This window comes from Myotis lucifugus, unplaced genomic scaffold, assembly GCF_000147115.1.
Source record: "Myotis lucifugus unplaced genomic scaffold, Myoluc2.0 scaffold_438, whole genome shotgun sequence".
Classification (NCBI taxonomy): domain Eukaryota; kingdom Metazoa; phylum Chordata; class Mammalia; order Chiroptera; family Vespertilionidae; genus Myotis; species Myotis lucifugus.
Window position 1 is genome coordinate 419,220 of NW_005871486.1, and position 22,503 is coordinate 441,722.

The window sequence follows — 22,503 nt, forward strand, 5'->3', positions numbered from 1 at the left end:
TTACTTTTTCGCTTTGTGGTTGTATCCTGCTGATCTTATACCTAACCTGGCCTTTGCTCTGCCTGTTGGTTAGGATGACATCTGACCAAAGTTCTGGTCATGGAAACCTTAGTCACTTTTTGGTTGTCATGATATGCATGCATCTTCTTGGAAAAGTTGAACTAAAAAAAAAAAAAGCTAACCTGTCCTTCAAAGTGTTGAGTTTAGAGGCCAAAAAGAATATCTGCTGCTTATAGCTAATTGTACTAAACTAAAGGGTGGGTAATGGGTGGTTTATGGGTCAGAGGTGGCTGTACCCGCATTACCTCCATAAGCCACGGAGAAGCCTCATTTGAGTCTCCTTAGAGCTGAAAACATCATTTCTGAGGAACGAATGAATGTAGATAGACCTCAAAACAAGTACTAAGTGGTCATTCTCAGATACTGACAACAGATAATCCAGGCTCTGATTAATTTTTCAGTTAAAGGAGGTTTAGAACCAAAGTAATCTACTCATTGTACAGTGGTTTTCCATTTTTAGTAAGGTTGTTTACTGCTTGCAACTTGAATGAAGGTATTTAACTCTTGTCTAGCCTTTTAAGGTTCATTTGATTTTGCACATGGATTCAGTTTAGTACTTACGGCTTCCGTGATAAGAGTACTTTCAGCTGACAGTAAGAATTCGACAGCAGTATTTTGTTCTTAATACTGTAAATTTTTTGTGGTATTGTACATAGGAACCAGGGACTTCAGGATAGCGATTTTCAGAATAGGAAACCTCAGAAGACCAGTTAAGCCAGGGTCAAGTTATTTATTTATTTATTTAATATATTTTTATTGATTTCAGAGAGGAAGGAAGAGGGAGATAGAAACATCATTGATGAGAGAGAATCATTGATTGGCTGCCTCCTGCATGCCCCCGACTGGGGACCGAGCCCACAACTCAGGCTTGTGCCCTGATCAGGAATCGAACCAGCAACCTTTTGGTGCACAGGATAAGACTCAACCAATTGAGCTACACTGGCCAGGGCTATCCTTCATAATTTCTGTCTTTCTGGTTTATGGTGCCCAGGGAAATAAGAAAGACCACTGTAAACTTGGATTAGGGTGAAGACTACCCTAACCTTGGAAGAAAGATTTTTAGAAAAAACATTTTGGGAAGGCCTTTCTGCTTATCTGTAGATTGACTGCCTTCTGACCTGGAGGATGCATGCACACTCATAGCAATTCATTTGGGTCATAAAACTTGATGACTTGCTTTTCTAGACTTCATTGCATTTATTTTAGGTAACCAGTGCTACTTTAAAAACTTTGTGCAGTGTAATGCAGATAGAAGTCAGGAGTTTAAGTCTCAACTGGATCTTAATTTTCTCAGCTGCAAAATGTGGATAATTAAAACACCAAAAGTCTAATTCATATGGCTAGGTGATATATTAAAAAAATGCTTTGTAAACCTTATAAAATCTTGCTCCTCAAAGTCCATGGGCCAATAGCATCATCATCACCTGGGCATCTCAGCCCTAACGGGTTTGGCCCAGTGGATAGAGCGTCAGCCTGTGGACTCAAGGGTCCCAGGTTCGATTCTGATCAAGGGCATGTACCTTGGTTGCGGGCACATCCCCAGTAGGGGGTGCGCAGGAGGCAGCTGATCAATGTTTCTCTCTCATCGATGTTTCTGACTCTCTTTCTCCCTTCCTCTGTGTAAAAAAATCAATAAAATATATATATTTTTTTAAAAAGTAGCATCTCAGATTCTACCCCAGACCTATTGAATCTGCATTTTGACAAGACCCTCGGTGATTTTGTATGTACATTAAAGTCTGAAAAATACTACTATCAGACATAATTTTCTTGGAAGTTTAAATTACCAGTAAGCTATGGATCAAATTGACAAACTTTTATTTGCAGGGTGGGGTTCCTTCAGATTTTAGCTTCCCTTGAACAAGAACTGTACATGTTGTACTTTGCAGTGTCAAGCTTTTAGACATTGACTAGATAAAAAGTAAAAACAAAAACACCTTTTAGAAAACCAGTTTTTGTTTTTCATTTTCGTAATAATAAATAGCATTCTACCTATGTAAGACATATTTTCTTTTTCTCTTGGATTTGGTGGTATCACAGCAGAGGGGAACACTTTTTTTTCCTTTCTGCACACCAGGCATTTGGTGATCATATAAGCAGAGCCTGGTATAGTTTGTGTTTCACTCGAAAGTTCACACCTCCTTACTTTGTTCATTTTGAAGTTGGGATGCATCTTTCAAATGTTAGTGTGTCATAGTTTAATTGTCAGTGTTTCCTTTTTAGCAGCACATAAGATGATGGTATGTCTTACAAATTGATGGTGTCTCCGATTTGATGAAATGTAGTTGGTGGTGGCTTGATTCTGTAACAGTTTCTTTGGGTAGGGGGCGAGAACAAGGGGACATGAGCTGTCTAGCAATTTTGAAGCTTTGGGGAAGTAGAGATAAGGGTGGATTTGTTTTGAAAAAGGCAGTGGCAAAAAATGAAAATGGGATAAAGTACTGCTAAGATTTTTGTTTTGTTTTTTTTGTTTTTGTTTTTTTCAGAATTGCACTTTCATGAATTGCCTTATTTTTAATCCTTGAAACAACTCTTTGAGGTAACCTTTGACCCTGAATGCATAGATGAGAAAAATGAAGCTTTGAAGGGAAGTGATGGTGTCTGGATTCAAACTTTATTCTAATTTCAGTTCTTAACAATACTGTTTTCTGTTATGCCATACTGGTCAGTCAAGTTCCTCACAATAGGTAATATGCCAGTTTAAAAGAGTAGTTCACATGGCTAGTAATTTCAAGCTTTTACTAATTTTTGAATATTTAATTTTTTTACATTAATGATGGAGCTATAAACTGTTGAACTTTAAAGGAAATTAACATTTCAGGTGTTTTTTTTTTTTGCACTTTGTAAAAAACAGACAAATGATCCTGACCGGTGTTGCTCAGTGTTTAGAGAGTTGGCCCATGAAGGGGGAGTGAGGGTGTGTGTGTGTGTGTGTGTGTCTGTCTGTGAGTTTGATTCCTGGTCAAGGGCGTGTATCTGGTTGGAAGTTCCATCCACACCTCTGATTCAGGCTAGTGGAAGAGGCAACCAATTGATGTGTATCTCTCACATCAATGTTTCTCTCTCTCTCACCCTCCTCCTTTCCACTGTCTCTCTAAAAATCAGTGGGAAAAAATATCCTCACTCCTTGAGTGAAGATTGAAAAAAAAAATACACCAAAAACCAGGCAAATGTATACAGGAGAAACCACCGTTTTAGTTAAAGTTATTGTTTCTGGACTGTGTCGAGCAAATATGTTAAATATTCTTTTTTAAAAAGAGGGGAGGAAGATTATTAATTTTATTGAATGTAACTTCTGCCATATGGAGCTTTGTGGTAAGATCACTGCAGTAAGAGAAGAAATTCAATTCTCATTTCTCTGACTTCACTCAGAATTAATAGATATTCTCTGAAATATTCCTCCTGTTATATGAGGCTTTTGAGGAAGCTGAGCCATAAATGGATGTACTATGATTTCTACAATATATAGTTCTTTTCTCAGTCTGTTCTTATCTCAGTTCTATAATATCTTGCAATGGAACGTATTCCTCCCCCTGCCTCTTAAGATCTGGGTCTCAGAGACCCCTTCTTGGCCCCACTCTTGAGGTTTTGATTGGGTTTGGCCACTTGCATTTTGAACACTCACTGAAGCCTGTATCTAAATACTACAGGTTTGGATTAACATTGAAACCCACAATAAAAAGATGCTATTAATCCTTTTTGTTTTTTCTTTCATTTACTGAATAGACTTTCCAGTACTGTTACGTACTAGGTAATATGTGACAAAAAAGCAAAGCATAAACTCTGTATGTATGATATTTATGTTGGACTTAATTACAGTGATTCTTAATTGTGACTGCTTATTGGAGTTATTGGAGAGCTGTTTATAACATTGTGGGAGCCGGTGCAGACCAATTAAGCCAGAAACTCTGGGAGCGAGCCCAGACACTTGTAAATTTTAAAAAGAATGTGATACCCAACACTAATCATAGAGCCATTGCATTGTGGAAAATGACAGTGTCCTGGTAGGGTCAGATTGACTGTATACTTATTTAAACCACTTAATTGGGGCATTTAAGATTTTAGTCTTGGTATCATAGATAATGGTACATAAATACATCCTAGTGCATAGCTTTTACTAATATATATATTACCTTTGTATAACATGATTATACTTTATAAAACTTTTATACTTGTATTATTTCACTAATGTTTGTAACTACTCTGTTTTAAACAAAATTATCCCTGTTTTAAGGTTCAAATTTAATAACCAGTCCAAAGCCTTGTGACCAGTGTTAGCAGTTGAGGTAGAATGTCGATTCTGTGCTATCTGGTTTTATACTTTCTTAAATACCATGTAGTTACAGGCACCTTAAATATTAAAATAAAAAATTTAAATCCCATAAAATGTACCAGTCCATTTATACTCTTTTAGTCTTTTTACAGCCATCACATTTCTGAGACCATTTTTATGATCCTGAACCCTGTATTCTCTTATTTAGAAATCAGACTTCATGTCAACTATTTTTATTTAAAGTTGTTGATTTGCTGAATTTCTTTCTCCTATGAAAACTTAGAATTGAAATATGACCTATGGCCCTAGCTGGTTTGGCTCAGTGGATAGAGCGCTGGCCTACGGACTGAAGGGTCCTGGGTTTGATTCTGGTCAAGGGCACATGCCTGAGTTGCAGGCTCTATTCCTAGTAGGGGGCGTGCAGAAGGCAGCCAATCAATGATTCTTTCTCCTCATTGATGTTTCTATCTCTCTCTCCCTCTCCCTTCCTCTCTGAAATCAATAAAAATATATTTTAAAAGAGAAATATGACCTGTGTATCGAAAAGTGTATAAGTCATAAATGTTTATCGTTATGAATTTCCACAAAATGAATATACACCCTTGCATCCACATCAAGAAATGGAAGACTTCCTTGGAGCCCCCACCTTCAAATAGAAGGAACCTACTATTCTTCTGAGGCATTTCTACTCAGAGTAGAAAATCAGACAACTATATTTTAGTTGAATGGACTGTATAATATTGGTGAAAAACAGCCTACCCCAGCGCTATGTTTGAAAAATCTAACCTTTGGCAGTAATTGGGAATGTAAGTTATCAGAGGCCACATTTTCAGGCCAGAGCAGTTGGCTTCCAGATCAGCTGAGCAGCTTCTCAGCAAGCCCTTGTAGAGGGTCACCGAGGGAAGTTAACACACAGCATTCATTGATTTGGTGAGTGTCGCTTTCACCGGATTTCTTACTTGTTAGCGAAACTTCCAACTACTTCTTTATCCCATTATCTTCCTATTTTCACACACAGACCTTTAGAATTTATGAGGAATTGGAGCTGAACTGCTCCTTCCAAGCCAGTGACTTGTAGATTTGTGGAAGATGACTTAGGTGTGTTAGTTGGGTAATCCTTCTAATGCTCTTTTATTATTGACATCAGTGGTGTCTAATTTATGTAGAGCTGTTTGTTATCTAAACCATATCTCCACCTATGGGATTCTTATCTGACAATGGAAGGATCCTTCTTTTAGCAGTTCAGTTTTGTAGAAATGTTGTGGTCATTCAGTTTTCTTTGTCATAGTTTCTAAACTTCTGCCAGGCACTGTATTTAGTATTGGGGATATGCAAATGAATACATGGCTTCTGTCAGTTTTACCTTTGTAGTAGGAGGGAGCTGTTGTCTCTGGACATCTTCAAACATCTTTCTGTCTCTAGAATCCTGTCATATTTTCATCTCTGCTTAGGGATCTCATTGTGGTGCTTAACTGGCTGTCACTCACTCCTTTTGAACCGCTGACAGTCTTATACTTTGAAGATTTTGCTGTGAAAGTTACATCTCAATGGTTGCTAAAACTGCAATTTATCATCTTGATGCCACATGAAACAAGTGGCATATCCTTCTTTCCTTTGTTCATATTAGCCATGCCATCTTTCTTTTTCTGTGTTGCATTTGAACAGAGCATGATTTTGAAAGCACAATGGGCTCTGAACTGGCAGTTGAAAGGTCTAAGCATGTCAAGGTATGAGCCCCCCTTTCTGGGCTAGAGATCTTTCAGAACTACTCTGAGAGCATTTGTTTATTTTGCATTTGTAGGCCTACCCATTCACAATTTTGTACCTGCTGTACCGGCCCCCATTATTGAGTTCTCCCCAATGAAATTTGGTTGTGGTGACTAGTAATGCTGTGCAGCAGCTCTCATCTTTTTCTGATTGGATTTTGCCTTTTACCAGGAGCTTTAATTGGTCTAGGTGTGTTTGTTCTTCCTTAAACTAGAAGTCAGTGGTGGGGACAAGTGAGATTGCTTCTCTCTATTTTTACCAAAACAGTAGTTACTTATTATTACTCTTTGGTAAGATTGTGCCAAGCTGCCTGTACCACATCAAGTCACTATACCAAATCTTCTTTTCCTTTCAGAAATCCAGGCACTTTGCTTTATATGTCCAGGTCTTAAGTTAGGGTGTTGGTAAGAGGAGACAGATTTAATTTCCTTAGGACACAGGATGGACATCAGTGTACTTGGCATCATAGTTCTTTTGGGTCCAGTCTTTCATTAGTCACAGTTTGAAACACTTTAAAGATAACTTATTTTGCATCAGTGATTCAACATAAACAAGGTAGTCTCAAAATAATCTGGTATGGGGCAGGTCGATAGAAGAAGACAACACTTAATGGTGAAAGAATTTCACAGCTGGATTTAACATGTTTTGAAGGATTAAAAATGTTATACTTAAGGTGATTGTTGAATTATTGATGAAATGAACTGTGAGACATAGGGTTGAACTGGGGTGGTGGTGATAGTGCAAATTCAAAGGGCTTATATCCCAAGATAAGAGTAATTGAATTGGAATGCTGTCAGACTGCTCAATATTCGGAAGTAAGGGGGAATTTACATTGGCAATGGGGGATAGATTCTTTTTTTATAGACTTAACACTTTTTCAACTATACTATTAGCTGCCATACCTGGATCTTCTTAGTCATGCTATTACATAGAGTTAGATTTGAGAGTAGAAAAGTGGGACCAAGCGATACACAGTTTTGGCTGGGCTTTGGGTAGAAAGAAAAAAAAAATGGGATGGTGGGACACTGGGCATGGTAAGACTGTCCTAAACTGTAACATAAATGTATGTCTGTCTCCCCCATTTGGCAAGACTTTCTGCAGTGTTCCTGCCTCTGTGTTGTCTGTTAATTAGGTTGTAATGTCTTAAAAGGACATAGACACTATCCTGTTCTAATTAGCATCTAGTGTAGTCTGGTGTCCGTAGTGGTTGCCCACTATCATTAGTTGATGATTAGTGAAGCTGAAGCTATTTTTTAAACAGGGCCCAAGGGATGCAGACAGTGATGAAAACGACAAAAATGAAAAGAAGAACAAGGGTACGTTTGATGGAGATAAGCTAGGAGATTTGAAGGAGGAGGGTGATGTGATGGACAAGACCAATGGTTTACCAGTGCAGAATGGGATTGATGCAGACGTCAAAGATTTTAGGTTTGTATGTTTTACACTTCTGATTTTTGAATGGGGGCTATGGGTTTTTGTTTTGATTAAGTTTTTTTTTTTTTTTAACTTTAGTTTTCTTTTTTCTTCCTTATGTGTCCTTTTTAAGAATTGGGTCTAGTGTAGGCCATACTACAAAGATTATAAATTGATTGGTAAGGTGGAATTTTCTAAGAGTTGTCAATGCCTGGTGCTTTGCCAAAACAACAGATTTTGCATTTGTATAGGACTATAATTTGCAGATTAATTCCATGAAGAACATTTCATGATTCTCAAATATCAAAATCACCTGGAATGGGTGCCTTGGGACTTTCCCCAAGTTTCTCCCAAATCACTATCTTGGGAGAAACCGTGGTTACTAATGGGAGTTTGACATATCTGCCTGGCATGCTAGAGTAGATGGCAAAACATTTGAGAACTTATTTGAAAGTGATAAGCTCCCTTTGAGGTAGTTGCGTTAAGTATCATTTTCCTCATTTTGAAGAACCAGAGATGCAATTAAATGGCTTTTCTTAAACATACCCCTTCCATAGATGGCCTCTCATTCCATCTCTGGTCATGATTGATTTGCAGGTTTTAACCTATAATTCAATTTATGAAGTATTAAAATGATATTGTATATTTGTGTTCCACATTTGGCAAGTTCTTCTTTTCTTCATTTATGTAGATAACCTTTAGTGATGGTATATAATTTTAAAAATCTAAAACTCCTCGGTCAGTAATGTACAGATAGAGAATTGAATTTTGACTAGTTTTAAGTTAATCTAAAGTTAATATGTATATGTTTGGCCACACTTCTATATCTTACTCTAATATCTATCAAAGTCAAAATTAAAATATATTTTGGGTCATTGTTTGTAGAAAAATGTTCAATTGTTTAATATTTCTAATCTAGCTTTTGTGTCTTGTTAATGTAAAGAATTAACAGTCTTTTGAAGAAATTTGAGGCACAGAGTTATAGAGTTACCTAAGGTCTTTCAGATGAGTTTGGGTAGCCTCTCCATCTTGAATCTCAGGCAGCCTGCAGCAGTGTTTTCTGGTATTTGACCTCGGGGAAGGTGGTGGTTGCAGGGCTTGAGTGTGTCAGGGAACACAACAATAGCTTTAATTTGTACCAGCTTTAGGATTTCTTTTAGACATGAAAGGTATAGAATATGGTCACAGGTTATACTCCTCTAGATTATAATATTATTCTATACTAGAGGCCCGGTGCACGAAAATCATGCACTGCAGGCGTCCCTCAGCCTGGCCTGTGCCCTCTCGCAGTCCAGGGCTCTTGCAGTCTGGGACCCCTCGCTCCTTACCACCCGCCTGCCGGGATCCTTAGCACTGCTGTGAGCCCGGCTTCTGGCTGAGCGGCGCTCCCCCCTTTGGGAGCACACTGACCACCAGGGGGCAGCTCCTGCATTGAGCGTCTGCCCCCTGGTGGTCAGTGCGCATCAGAATGACCAGTCGTTCTGCCGATTGGTCGATTTGCATATTAGGGTTTTATTATTAGGATTTGGAATCATATTGTCCTACAATCCTTTTGGATAGGGTGATCATGTGCTCTGGGTTTCCCAGGACAGTACTTTATACCTGTTTTCCAGGATATTTATTAATAGTGCACTTTTTTTTTTTTGCTTTTAGGAGTGTCCTGGTTTGGATGATAAATTATATCTTCATATTATTTTTAATTCTTAGACTTATCTCCTTAGCAGGTGCATATCCTAAATAAATAATTTATTTTGTACTATTTTGTAATGGTCTGATTCTTCTGGTTTCTTAGAAGGGGAGGAGACGGTTTTAGCATTGGCCAATATATTCACATAATGCAGAAAAAGAATTTCCACTTATATCAAAGTTATTTTTTTAAGTAGAATCATTCTCACATGTGGAACTCCCCCCTTAGAAACTACTCTTCCATTATTTCTATGTTTAAGATGTTGATTTTGGGGGGCATATTTTACTATCTGCATTTTGGGATCTCTGTTTTCATGGATGCCACAGTTAGTGATTTTTCCAGTTTATCCATTGTTCTCAAATCTGAGTCTCTTGGTTGAAGGGATTGTAAATTAATAGCAGTAAATGCAAATTTAAGGGGTGGGCTGTGGTGGGAAGGCAAGCAATAAAAAAGTCATTTTATGGTATAACATGGAAACACCATAAATGGTCTTGGTTGTTTTGTAGGAATAGTTTTAAGTACTATTGATAATAAGTTATATCATGGACGTTGTCCTTAAACTTGGGTTGCTGTAGTGTCCCTCCCTGCTCAAAATAAGGTTTAATGCCCTTTACTTTCTCTGTTTAGCCGTACCCCTGGTAATTGCCAGAACTCTGCTAATGAAGTGGATCTTCTGGGTCCAAACCAGAATGGTTCTGAGGGCTTAGCCCAGCTGACCAGCACCAATGGTGCCAAGCCTGTGGAGGATTTCTCCAACATGGAGTCCCAGAGTGTCCCCTTGGACCCCATGGAACATGTGGGCATGGAGCCTCTTCAGTTTGATTATTCAGGCACGCAGGTACCTGTGGACTCAGCAGCAGCAACTGTGGGACTTTTTGACTACAATTCTCAACAACAGGTATTGTGTGTGTCTCTGTCACTCTCTTTACTCTCCCTCTAGCCAGCACGTTAACAAGGAATAAGAATGGGGGGATGGGAGGAGGGTGGCTTTATTTTAGGCTATTGATAGCCAGACTTTATTAGCCCAACGGTGATGTGGGTTTACAAAGCCTCTGTCTCTTCCCCTCAAGAAGCTGATTCCCATGCTGAGGTTATTGGCAAGAAACCACTTTCTTCTACAAGTACTTGGGCTCCTCTCTTGCCCCAGGGCTTGGAGAGTGGGTGAGGTGGTGTTATCTTTTATAACAGTCCTCTTGGATGCTATGTTCATCTCTCTGAAGAGTAATGTGATTGTAATGCTTTGTTTTTGAAATAGTCCAAACTCTGTTATTAGTTATGTCTTTTAATTGAGTCACTGCACTTTGAAAGTTAGTACCTTACAGTGAAATTACTTGGCTCTTTTATTGATAAACCCCTGGAAAATAATGCATTTGTGCCTTCTGATTTTGAAGGCATAATATGACTAACCTCTAGGGTTTTTTGATCCTTCCCTTAACAATTTTTTAAAGTAAAATTAGTTGACTGAATTATTAAAAGGGGGCCTGCTAGCTTTCCTATCTTGTTAAGTACCATAAGTTCTCTCTTTTGGCTGGAAGCCATTTGATGGGCCATGAATTTTGGTACATCTTAATTTTGGACTGGAACATAAATATAAATTCCTAGGTGTGAAAGATTAACATCTCATTTTGACATTTAGAAATTCTTGGGAGACCATACTGTTACTTTAGTTGTTATAAATAGCTGATTTTAAGTGAGTTTTGAATGATAGACAACTGGATAATAAGGTTAATAACCATATGAAGTTTACAAAATGAAATCCCTTTAAGGGGTTTTCTTTTTTTTGTTAATCCTCGCCCAAGGATACATTTTTTCCATTGTTTTTCAGAGATAGTGGAAAGAAGGGGGAGTGGGGAGTGGGGACAGAGCAGAGAGAGGGAGAGAGGAGAGAGGGAGGGAGGGAGAGAGAGAGAGAGAGAGAGAGAGAGAGAGAGAGAGAGAGAAACATTGATGTGAGAGAGACACATAGATTGGTTGCCTCTGGGCTCCTGAAGCCACCCGACCAACTGACCTGGGCTGAGGATTGGGGCTCGGGATCAAACCTGCAAACCTGTGGCCCTTTTGTGCATGGACCAATGCTCTGTCCACTGTCAACCAGGGCAAGGGATTTTCTTTTTTCTTTTTTAAAAGATTTTTTTATTGATTTTGGAGAGGGAGAGAGAGATAGAAACATCAGTGATGAGAGAGAGTCATTGATCAGCTGTCTCCTGCATGCCCCACACTGGGGATCAAGCCCGCAACCCGGGCATGTGCCCTTTGACCGGAATTGAACACAGGACCTTTCAGTCCGCAGGCTGATGCTCTATCCATTGAGCCAAACCGGCTGGGCACAAGGGATTTTCTGATGTACATATGCTCTGTGCGCCTATCAGATGGATGTTAGTAATAATTCCAACCGTTTTTTTAGAGAGAATAAGCTGAATGTGTACATTATTTTCCCTGTAGTTTCCAATAGATTTGCCCACTTTTCCATAAGAATTGATTTATTGTGGTTTTTATCGTCTTTATAAGAAATAGTCTTCTTTCATGGTTTTGCCCTTTTTCAGAATAAATCCTCAAGGCTGGCCGGCATGGCTTAGTAGTTGAGTGTTGACCTACAAACCAAGAGGTCACTGTTCTATTCACATGCCCGGATTGCGGGCTCAGTCCCCAGTGTGGGGGCGTGTGGGAGGCAGCCGATCAATGATTCTCTCTCATCATTGATGTTTCTATCACTCTCTCCTCTCTTCCTCTCTGAAATCAATAAAAAAAGAATAAACCCTCAAAACAGGAGTTTTGCAAGAAGCCAGAAATTACTTCCAGTGCTGAAGATATACTAGACTTCAAAAATATTTTATGTCACACCAAATATAGGGACATGATATTATTGTATAGACTTCAACTTGTCCAGCTTAGAAAATTAATTTGGCAATTTCTTTATCTAAATTGAGGTTCATGAGTGTAGGCTATTCCTAATCAGATCCTTTAATCTAGTTAATACCAAGAAGTTTTATCTGAATTATTTACTCTGTCTTTTTGGTCTGAAATGCCCTAGCCACCCTTAGTGCTGAGGCCATTTTTGGTTCTTAGCTTCCATTCCCAGTCTAATCTTTAGCTTATTATTTAAGAAATATTTGTGTCCAACCTCTTACGAATGAAATCTGATTCTCTCTTATTTAGTTGTTCTTTACTTCATAATCAGAGTTGGGATTCTCTTTTAATTTATTGATCTCTGGCTTTAAAATTTTTACCAATTTTTTGGGAGGCTGGATAATTATTGGAACTTAAGCAACAGGAATGTACTTTTGCACACCCACATGTAGTTTAGCATGATTATATCAAACAACACCTATTCAAATTTATAAAACCCAGCATGCCTTCACCATGAATCCCAATTCAGCAGCTTTTGAAAGTGAACATTGTTATTTTGAAAGTTAAACTGTTGTTGGGTTCTGGCTTTTGATATACATCTTGGTTGCTGCAACATAGGGCATTGTTACACAGAGATTCCACCATCATATGATGTGATCATTGTTGTTTATCCCATTGCGTTTCTGAGTAGAATGCCGTCAGACCAGGGGAGGGCTTGATGAAGACCAAGGTTGCATAGATACAGCTTGAAAGACAGATGGAGTGATACTGCTGCAGTTAAGAGAGCAGAGGTGTGAAGCTGGAAATGACTATGGTGTGGTTATGGGCTGACAACAGGTACATGTATCAGGGGAAAAGGAAATAAGTACCTGGTTTCTCAGTCCGGGTCACAGGAGCCTTGAGAGCCAAGCCTGGGTCCCAGACAATATTAGTGATTGTGAGCAATGAACTAGATGTCTAGTGTGGCACATATTTTTTTGTACATTCTATTCTTTTATCTTCACTTTCTTAAATGGGTATTTAAGGCTAAGGCTATCTGTTTTTAGTTTGTAGTTGTTTGCTACAATTGGTAGGGTAACTTTATCTGTGATTTTATGAGGGGATCTGGCTTGCAGATTGACAAAATAATTTCTTCTTTTGTCTTAGTTCCTTCAAATCAGGTTTGATTTGGTATAGTAAGTTGGTTTCATATCAGTTTATATTGAGATATGTAATAAAGAGCAGCCTCGAAATATAGTAAAAGTAACTTTCATTTAGTTCATTGCAAACTTGATACTTGTCTAGTCATTGCTAATCATAAACTTAACCTTTCTAAATTGATTTAGATCAGGGATTCCTTTTTTGGGGCAATGAATCCCTTAGAAAGTTATGTGAGATCTGTGGACTGAATTCTCAGAATAATGTTTTAAATAGAGTGTAAGTAGGATTACAAAGGAATCCAATTATATAAAAATATCTATCATTTGAAGCACAAAAAAGAGTTACGTGTACTAGCTATCTTAATGAGCATAAACAAGATTTTGAGATGTGCAACAATTGCAAAGTAACCTGAAAATATATGTGATTTCTATTGGTGATTAAGATACAGATGTTAATGTGGTTGGTTGCTTATAATCATGATTGAAAGACATGCTAAATTTTGTGAAAATAAAGATAATTTTACCTATCCCAAATACAAAGATCTGGGGTTAAAAAGCCCTAATTCAGGGTAGTTTGAAATGCTTATTGATATTTCTGGACTATTCTCCCCCACTTTCCCCTTATTGTCTTCTCAATCCTGGAAAGCACAGTAAACAGTTCATATATAGTGTTAGATACCATTTTGTGTTATGATGCTTGAGCAATATTTTTTACTTTAATAAAGAGCTATACAACTATCATATTTCCATAAATATATTTTAGAAAATTAATACAGGTCTCATTAAATTACATTCCTAGATAGCAGAAACAAAGCCAGAGTTATGTCATTATAGATTAATCAGATTAATTGTTGATATTCTTTATTTAGAATTCAGTTAATCTAAAAATAGCCTAATGTAGCATGTTTTACAAAATTGTATTCTGATGTACTAAAACTCTCACCCTGTTAAGCATGAATTTTAACAAAGAGAAAAATAACTCTGAAAGTCATAATTGAAATACTGTATTTATTCCTTCACAGCCCTAGTCAGATAGGAGAGGAAATGGCATGCATTGCTTTTTAACAGTATGGTAGTGATTAAATGTCATTTTTATGAGGACAAGTTTGTGCATTGTTTTAACATAGGAATTTACTATTCTTGACTTGCCTTTCAGTTTACAAATGAGAAGATTATTCTATTAGTGTTGTGTATAATCACTGTTAAATACTTACATTAGATAGCAATTTGGCCGATTGAAGCTTATCTTTATTATTATTTGACATTGAAATTTTATGATGTGATTTTCTTGGAAAGATATGAAGTTACTTGGAAGAAGGATATGTTTTATTTTTTTTGTACCTTATTTAGGAATCATTTATTATGGAATGAGATTCTTCATCTTTTTTTTTTTTTAATATTTTATTGGCTTTTTACAGAGAGGAAGGGGAGGGATAGAAAGCTAGAAACATTGACCAGCTGCCTCCTGCACACCTCCTACTGGGGATGTGCCCGCAACCAAGGTACATGCCCTTGACCGGAATCGAACCTGGGACCCTTCAGTCCGCAGGCCGGTGCTCTATCCACTGAGCCAAACCGGTTAGGGCGAGATTTTTCATCTTTTAAAGAAATGTAAAAAAGTTGCTTTTTAAAAATATTCAGGAGCATGGTTTGTGTGTACCTGTTAAACCAGAAATCATTAGTTGATCTTTTAACCTGGTGAAGTGTTAAGCAGTTGTTCAAATAACCTGGTAAAAAATGGGCTTTAACCTTTTACACATGTCATGTACTGAGGACTGGCTCCAAGATAATACTTTTTAATTAAAAATTTATAGTTCCACCATTGATGTAATACTTTAGTGTTTCAGAGGGCTTTTCTCTACGAATCTTGACAACAGCCCCCTGAGGTAGGGCAGCTATTACGTTTTTACAGATAAGAAAATTAAAGCTAAAAGGCGTGATTACTGAAAGGTTATATTCTATAAACTATGCAAACATCTAAGTTTTGGTTTCTCGCTCCAGGCTGTTTCTTTTGGACCTAGTACTAGAACACAAAGTCTTTTGATTATGGGGAGTTGTTTCACCTTCAAATTCAACTGCATTCGTAGTTTGTTTTTTTCCTGCATGGAGATATTTTAAAAAATACCCATCAACAATAACAAAAAAATATCTGGTTCTCCATTGTCTTTGTGAACTGCTGAGAGCAGGTGCTCATGAAACTCTGTGTGGAGTTTTATTTTAACATTGACTCTGAACAGTCTTACCTTCTGTTTTCCCCCTCCTGGGCTGCCCTGTTGAGAGAGGAGCTATAAAAGGTGATTCACAGAAGCCCTGTGTCTGTGTGGGGGTGCTCTTCCCATTTCGTCAACAAGAATATCACACATAAAAGATTATTCTGAGTGCTATACATGTATTAATTTTATTACAATAACTTTATGAGTTAGACATATCTTTATTTTCTCTATTAAGAGGGGGAGGAGGGAGAGGCACAGAGAGATTGTCTTGCCCAAAGTCACATAGAAAGTCCGTGGTGGAGCTGAGATATGAATCCAGGCTTTCTGGCCCCAGAGTCTGTTCTTATTCCTTATCCACTATGTATATAGCCTTAGACTGGTAAAAAGCCAGGGCTGGCACTATATTTTATTTTGGGAAGAGGGAGGGATAATTTTTTACATTTGCTAACTCCATATTTAGATATTACTTCTTCATATTCTGAAAACAACGTTTTTATTCCAACAATTATTGATAACAACAGTAATAGTGTAGCTATATTTTATAAGATGCCACCTGTATGTCAGTCACACAGTTTTTGACTGCCCAGCTCTTTCTTTTTTCTTTTTTTTTTTTTTTTCTGGAACAAAAACCCCACAAGGGTCTCTTCTGTAAGGCTATATAGTGGCAGAGAAAGGAGTCAAACCAATCTCCTTGCATAGTTTCCAAATCTTGAAATAGTTGATATATTTTTCTCTATATTCTGTCTCTTAAACAATTTATGCATTCTACCCAAGTAAATTTTAATCAGTAGTGGTACATTTATCATTATACCAACCTTAAAATAAGCATTTTCTCCAAATCTCACAGTATTGTGTTTCTCAGTTGTGATTAGCTTGCTTTGTGAAAATCATGAAAATATTTACAGAGCTCAGTGCTTTGCCCAGCAGATGGCATTTGTGTGAGTTTTTCAGGATCATTTGGAATTCATCACTTGCCAATTACCCAATTTTGTTTTCAATACCCTGTATTTCCAGTTAATATTGGAACATTGACATAAAAAGAATTACCAGAATTACTGTAATCTATAATCAAATCTGCCTGCTGTAGATAAGTAATTTACTTTTGCTAATGGTTTACTGCAAAATGCACTAAAAAAATAATTCCTTCTCTAGTCACCATAATCATTGAGATATTAATCAACTCTCAAATATAGGACATATTCTCAAAGAGTGATAACATGGTAGTTAGAACCATAAACTCATGTTATGCGGAATTATAACTTTTATAGTATTTACACACTATTTGTATTTACAAGATACAGTGTACATACATGTAATGAGTTACATGTAATGTTAAAAACATGAAGCAAAAAGAAGTTATGGAATGGCATTGGAGTACTATTTTTGATTAATAAGTCAAGAAAACATCAAGATTTATATTTTGAATGGACCTTCTTTATTTACTCTTGTCACAGCATTTAGCTAATAATGTGCTAAAAATGTTTGTTGAATGAAGTGAATTGTTTTGTTTATAGCAGGGTGGAGAGAAGAGGTATGGCATTTCTGAGATGTTAAATAAATCAGAATGTTTTAGGCTAGAAAAATTTCGGAGAGCCATTGAAGAGACAGTAGTGGAACTATGAGGTATTTTTATAATCTTCAAAAAATCAACTTCTCACAATTTAACTTGTTTTTTGCCTCCTGGCTGCCCCTCTTGGGTGGACTTTGAAATCTCTACATGGTTATTTTTGACATTGTAAAAGCAAAGACTAAGTTCTATTCTAGTTTTTAGAAAGATAAATATGTAGAAAAGAGGTAAGAGGTGAAGTTGGTGAGTATGTTCAAAATACTCACTTTTTGTTTTCTTTTAATTTAAAATCAGTCTACTCATATATATTTGAGGCATAGAAGTAGTCAAATCATAGGATTGTCTTTCTATTAAAACTTCAGTGGTGACGAAAATTAAGCTGAGTTGGTGGAATGCCATTATCTCCCAGTCTCTGAAATAATCGGCTCTCTTTATGAGGACATCCGTAATTCAAGATCCATGGTGTCTGTTTTATATCATCCCGTGAGGTCAGCAGAGCTGTTGAATTGTGCTTTAGAAAGAGCAGGTAGGTTGAAGGTCCTTTCTAGGGAGGTCTCTTCAGTAAGTGCTCTCAGTCTGATTTCAGCAAATACAGAAGTCTTCAGTATGACTGCTATGAAGGAGGTTTGTCAGAGCGATCCAAAATCAGGTTACTGGCTTCCCCTTTCTTTGTACCAATACTATTCATACTAAAATCTATGAACATTTTATGTATTGTTATATCCTTAGCTCTTTGCACAGTGCCTAGTAGGTATTACTTGCTTCATAAATATTTTTTAGAGTGAGTGAATGACTAACTTTGTATTAAGATTCTTTGAACTCCTTTCCTTTTCTTGGGAACTAAGAAGTGTGCTAGGTCTGAGTTCATAATCCAGGTTTTGTTAGTAGCAGCTGTACTTCCCTGGAAACTCAAGAGCCCCCAAAAGTGAGGCAGTTGTCCAGTTTACTCATGATAAGCCACTAGTTGAGGAAAGTATTCCAATATCATTTCCTCAGGAAGAGGCAGCCAGAGGACAAGATGAATGCTTTTCATTTTCCTTTCCAGAATGTGAGTAGGTAAGGATTAATTCAAAGTTTTTGTGGGGTTCTGTAAAGAATGGTAGGAAGATAACAGCACTAGGGGCAATGTGGTAAGTCATTTTATTGTACCTTTGTTTAATTTCGTGTGTCTTGGGTTAGGCAGGTCCCTCAGATCTGTTGACAACCACTGTGGCATTTGTATGCATGTGTGTGGTTCAGGGACATATAATCTGTGAAATAGTCAGCATGTGGGAGCTGGATACACCAAACTGAGGTAAAGAAAGAGGGAAAGCAGAACCATGAAGCATTGTGATACCACATGAATGGGTAGAGCATGAGAACATTTTTGTTTAAAGTATCATGCCTCATTGGGGCGTGTAGAAATTTTTATTCAGAGAGATTTTAAAATTATTCATGAGACAGTTTCTCTAACCTCACCATGTCTTTTTCTTACCTCAGCTGTTCCAAAGACCTAATGCGCTTGCTGTCCAGCAGTTGACAGCTGCCCAGCAGCAGCAGTATGCACTAGCAGCTGCTCATCAACCTCATATTGGTAAGTCCTTAAGCCTATGCCTCCTTTATTATTATCATCAGTGTGGCCATCATTTTAGGATACTGGCTGCTGTGAAATCCAGTAGACTGATTATAAAAGTCCAGGCAAAAATCCCTCAAAGTAAATCCCCTTTTCCTTTTGTTCAGTTGTCTCTAGCTACAGTCTTTATTTTTGACACACCTTCTATACCTCAACTCATTTCTTAGTATCCAGTTACTATTGCTCTACCTCAGCTCTTTCAGGATTTAAAAGTAGTTACTGCAGTGGTGACTAGCATCAATTCTTTTGGCAAGATTGGATGAAATCGATTAAATATAAATAGTTTTGTCCATGTTGGGGTTTTATAGAATGTGACTATATCAACTTCTCTTATTAAGTAACAAGAAGTACCTATAAATCCATTTTCCTAGCAGCATGTATTTTTTTTTAAAGTCTTCTTATCTAATTACTGGTTTTTAAAGTAGCTTTGTCCTTCTGTAGCAATTCATTTGACCTGCATATTTTCGTCTTACTGCCTAGACGGCCCCCCCACCCTGACTTTTTTAAGGTCTCTGAAGAACACACAGTGTTATACGTGTAAACAAGTACAAGTAGAAGTATTTCTTAATGTGTTTAAATGACATGATTGAATAGGAAGGAGACTGCCAATCATGGATTGTGGTATGCTGTGGAAGAAAAGACTTGTTTCCACCTAGATATATGAAGGCCAGGCACAGAGGCCTTTGCCTGGGTCTAGTATTTTATACTTGAAGATAGTTCGTTGTCTTTATAAATACCCATACTGTTTTCTTTGAGGTAATCTGGAAAATTGTTATAAATGGAAATAAATCCTTCCCTCCATCCCATTACAATGTCTTTTAAATTGCTCTAATTTTAATAATATTTTAGAAATTGTGCAAATTTAAAGCTGCCTAATATATTAATTGTAATTTTTAGCAAAGGTAGGGAAAAAAAGACAAAAGATAAATGTCACCATAATTTTTAGTATAGGGATTGTTTACTTTAAAATTTTTTTATTTAGTCTCAACGTATCCTATATTGTCTCCCCCCTCTTAACTATAGCCTGGAATGAATACCTAAACATGTAGGTATTTGGTAGGGCTGCAGTTTTAGTCAAGTTTGTTTTTACTGACAGGTATGTTTTCAGCAGGTTTAGCTCCCGCTGCGTTTGTCCCCAATCCATACATCATCAGCGCTGGTCCCCCAGGGACGGACCCCTACACAGCTGGATTGGCTGCAGCAGCAACACTAGGTGAGACATTCTGCTGCATGAGGGATTTTTCTCACCTGCTGAAAGTCATTTGAATTGAGCATGTGTCCTTTATACTCTTTCACGAATCCATGTCTCCAGTGAGGATTTCTCTCCTGACTTCCAATGCCATCTACCTGCTAGCTGTGTAGCTCTGCTTAGCTGTAACCTCAGACTTGAACCTGTCCAAAGGCAAACCAGTCAGTCACCTCCTGTATAGGTATTTTTGATCCATGAAGCCGCCAGTTGCTAAATATATTTTGGGAATTTCTTCCTTTACCCAGGTCTTCCTACTACCTCTAGTCTATCACAGCCCAGGTTCTTACTTGCTTTGCCTAAACTTTTGCAGCTGTTCTCTCACGTATTCCTAGTTCCCTTGCTTCTTCCCCCTCTTTTTCCTCCCAAAAATTGCTCAAGAAAACTGTATCAAACACAAATCTTATCCCTTCGTTCTTGTGCTTAAACTGTTCATTGCTTTCTGTATTATCCACCTTAGTGTAGCAAATGTTGGTTATTATCAAACACAGCTGATCATTATAATCTGCTTGGGTGGTGACAGTGGTGTCTTATTCTTTGGAATCGGTATTTTTAATGAGGTGCCATAGCATTCAGAGGATTAAGGAGGATTGGGACCCATTATGTATAGGTATCTCTCCATGATCTGTACATTGATCTCTTGACATGTGGGCCGCTCTCTCCCCTTCAAATTGGCTACCATTGGCTCATGCTGTTCATTCTAGCAATGCTAACCTGATTTTAGCTTGTTGTAAATAACATGGTTGTTTATGTCTCAGTATCTTTGGACCCTATGGTCTCCTGAGTAAATTCTTTGCCTGAAAAGCTCCTTAACTGGCATTGCCACCTCTAGAACAGTGGTCGCCAACCTTTCGGACCTCACGGACCACCAGTTGGCGACCGCTGCTCTAGAAAGCCTTCCTTTGCTAACCCTTCCCTATTATTTATTATTGTTTTGTATTTATTTGCTTGTGGTTTTATATATACATGAGTGTGTTTTTTCCCTTGAGACTGAACTCTTCCAAAAGTAGGCACTTTTGTTATTTGACTCTGGCATAGTTGCTGTCTCCATAGAGATAAATGTGTGCTAAATTGAATTCAATGTTAGGACAAATGAAATGTTTTCCAAAAGTAAATATTTTGGGGGACAGAACCCTCCAAGTCATATTAATCATGACTAAATGTTATTGTAAAATTTCACTTATATTACATGTAATTTGTAATTATGAACTCAAATGCAGTATAGACGTTCATGTTTCCTTTAGAATTGTTCACATTTTGGCATGGAGGGAACAGGTAGTATAGTTCTGCTCCCCTTTGGCCTTTGGGGGAGAAATAGAAAGCTCTTCCTAGAAGAGTCATCTTTGCTAAATACCATTCATATTTATTGTACCCTTATTAACTATTTGCCAGGCATTATGCTGAATGCTATATGATGATTTTTCAGGTTGGGAATTTGGGGCTCAGAAAGCTATCTTGTTCGTGATCACATTTTAAATGTAGATTTGGGGTTTGAACCAGGTCCAACTCAAAACACTTCACAATACTATATAATCGCTATCTTTAAAAACTTTTATTATTTATTGATTGATTTTTGAGAGAGAAATTGTTGTTTCACTTATTAAATCATTCATTGGTTGCTTCTTGTATGTGCCCTGATGGGAGATCAAACCTGCAACCTTGGCATATGGGAATGATGCTCTACTGAGCTACCTGGCCAGGGCTCTTTGTTATCTTAAATTGTTTTTTCTGTACTTTCTTTCCTCTACTAACTGACTTGGCTCTACTAACTTACTGTATGTTATTTGAAAGAGAGAACTTGTCTAAGTTCTCCCTGACACGCTTGTCCTTACTGTGATCACAGTTTGATGATGAGAATCTTGTTTTTTTGTACTCACCAGCTGAGTCAGGCTGAAAATGACTTAAGTGCTTTCACACAAAAATGGAAATGTTAACTACCCAAACTATGAAACTACAAATTCTTATGGAGTGTTAATCACCCAGAAATGGAAACAGATACCTAGATGAGTCAATCTCAAGTAATGATGCACCGTAGGTTATTTTCCTAAACTCAGGCCACAAGACTAGGGAAAGTAGTAGGAATGCCAGTTAAAGAAAATTTAAAAGATAGTGGAAATGTTTATGGTAACAAAACTCTGTGCCCAGTAAGAGTTTACTTTGTTGGCTTTTGGCGGAACCTTAGGAATATCGTTGCAGGTTGCAACCTAACCTTTCAAGGTAGATGTGGCAACACCCTAACACCTATTTTACCCGTTTCCATGTGAGAAAACTAAGGCACAGATAGGGTCTTTTGTTGTGTTTTCTCTTTCATTCTTTTCTTTAAATGCCCAAGACAGAGTCCCTCTTAACAAACACTAGCCAGATGAGTTAGGGGGCCAACTTTAACTTGGAGGTATGGTTTTTAGATTATTTAGATTCTTATAAAAAAATTTAAACCCATTTGCTTATTATAATAAAGCTCAACTGTAACATAGCTTTTTTAGGCAGTTTGACAGTGAGCACCCTTATAAATAGTGCTTCTTTTTTAAAAATATATTTTTGTAGATTTCAGAGAGGAAGGGAGGAGGAGAGAGAGATAGAAACATCAATGATGAGAGAGAATCATCGATTGGCTGCCTCCCGCATGCCCAACACTGGGGATTGAGCCCACAACCTGGGCATGTGCCCTGACCGGGAATT

General features: G+C 37.6%; 1 protein-coding gene across 25 annotated transcripts in view; it reads left to right on the top strand.

The window, feature by feature from the left end:
• The window catches only part of PUM1 (pumilio RNA binding family member 1), a 121,837-nt gene that overhangs the window by 50,793 nt on the left and 48,541 nt on the right, over positions 1–22,503 (top strand). For 15 of the 25 annotated variants that reach the window (XR_002826296.1, XM_014468240.2, XM_014468242.2 and 12 more), the window contains 4 exons: positions 7,362–7,528; positions 9,828–10,098; positions 18,446–18,539; positions 19,675–19,791. Coding sequence is in view for 24 of the 25 variants with exons in the window: in XM_014468240.2 (XP_014323726.1) it covers positions 7,362–7,528; positions 9,828–10,098; positions 18,446–18,539; positions 19,675–19,791 (649 nt within the window). In the remaining variant the exon portion in view is untranslated. The remainder of the gene's footprint in view (positions 1–7,361; positions 7,529–9,827; positions 10,099–18,445; positions 18,540–19,674; positions 19,792–22,503) is intronic. The other 10 variants (XM_006102896.3, XM_006102897.3, XM_006102898.3 and 7 more) reach the window with 7 other exon arrangements.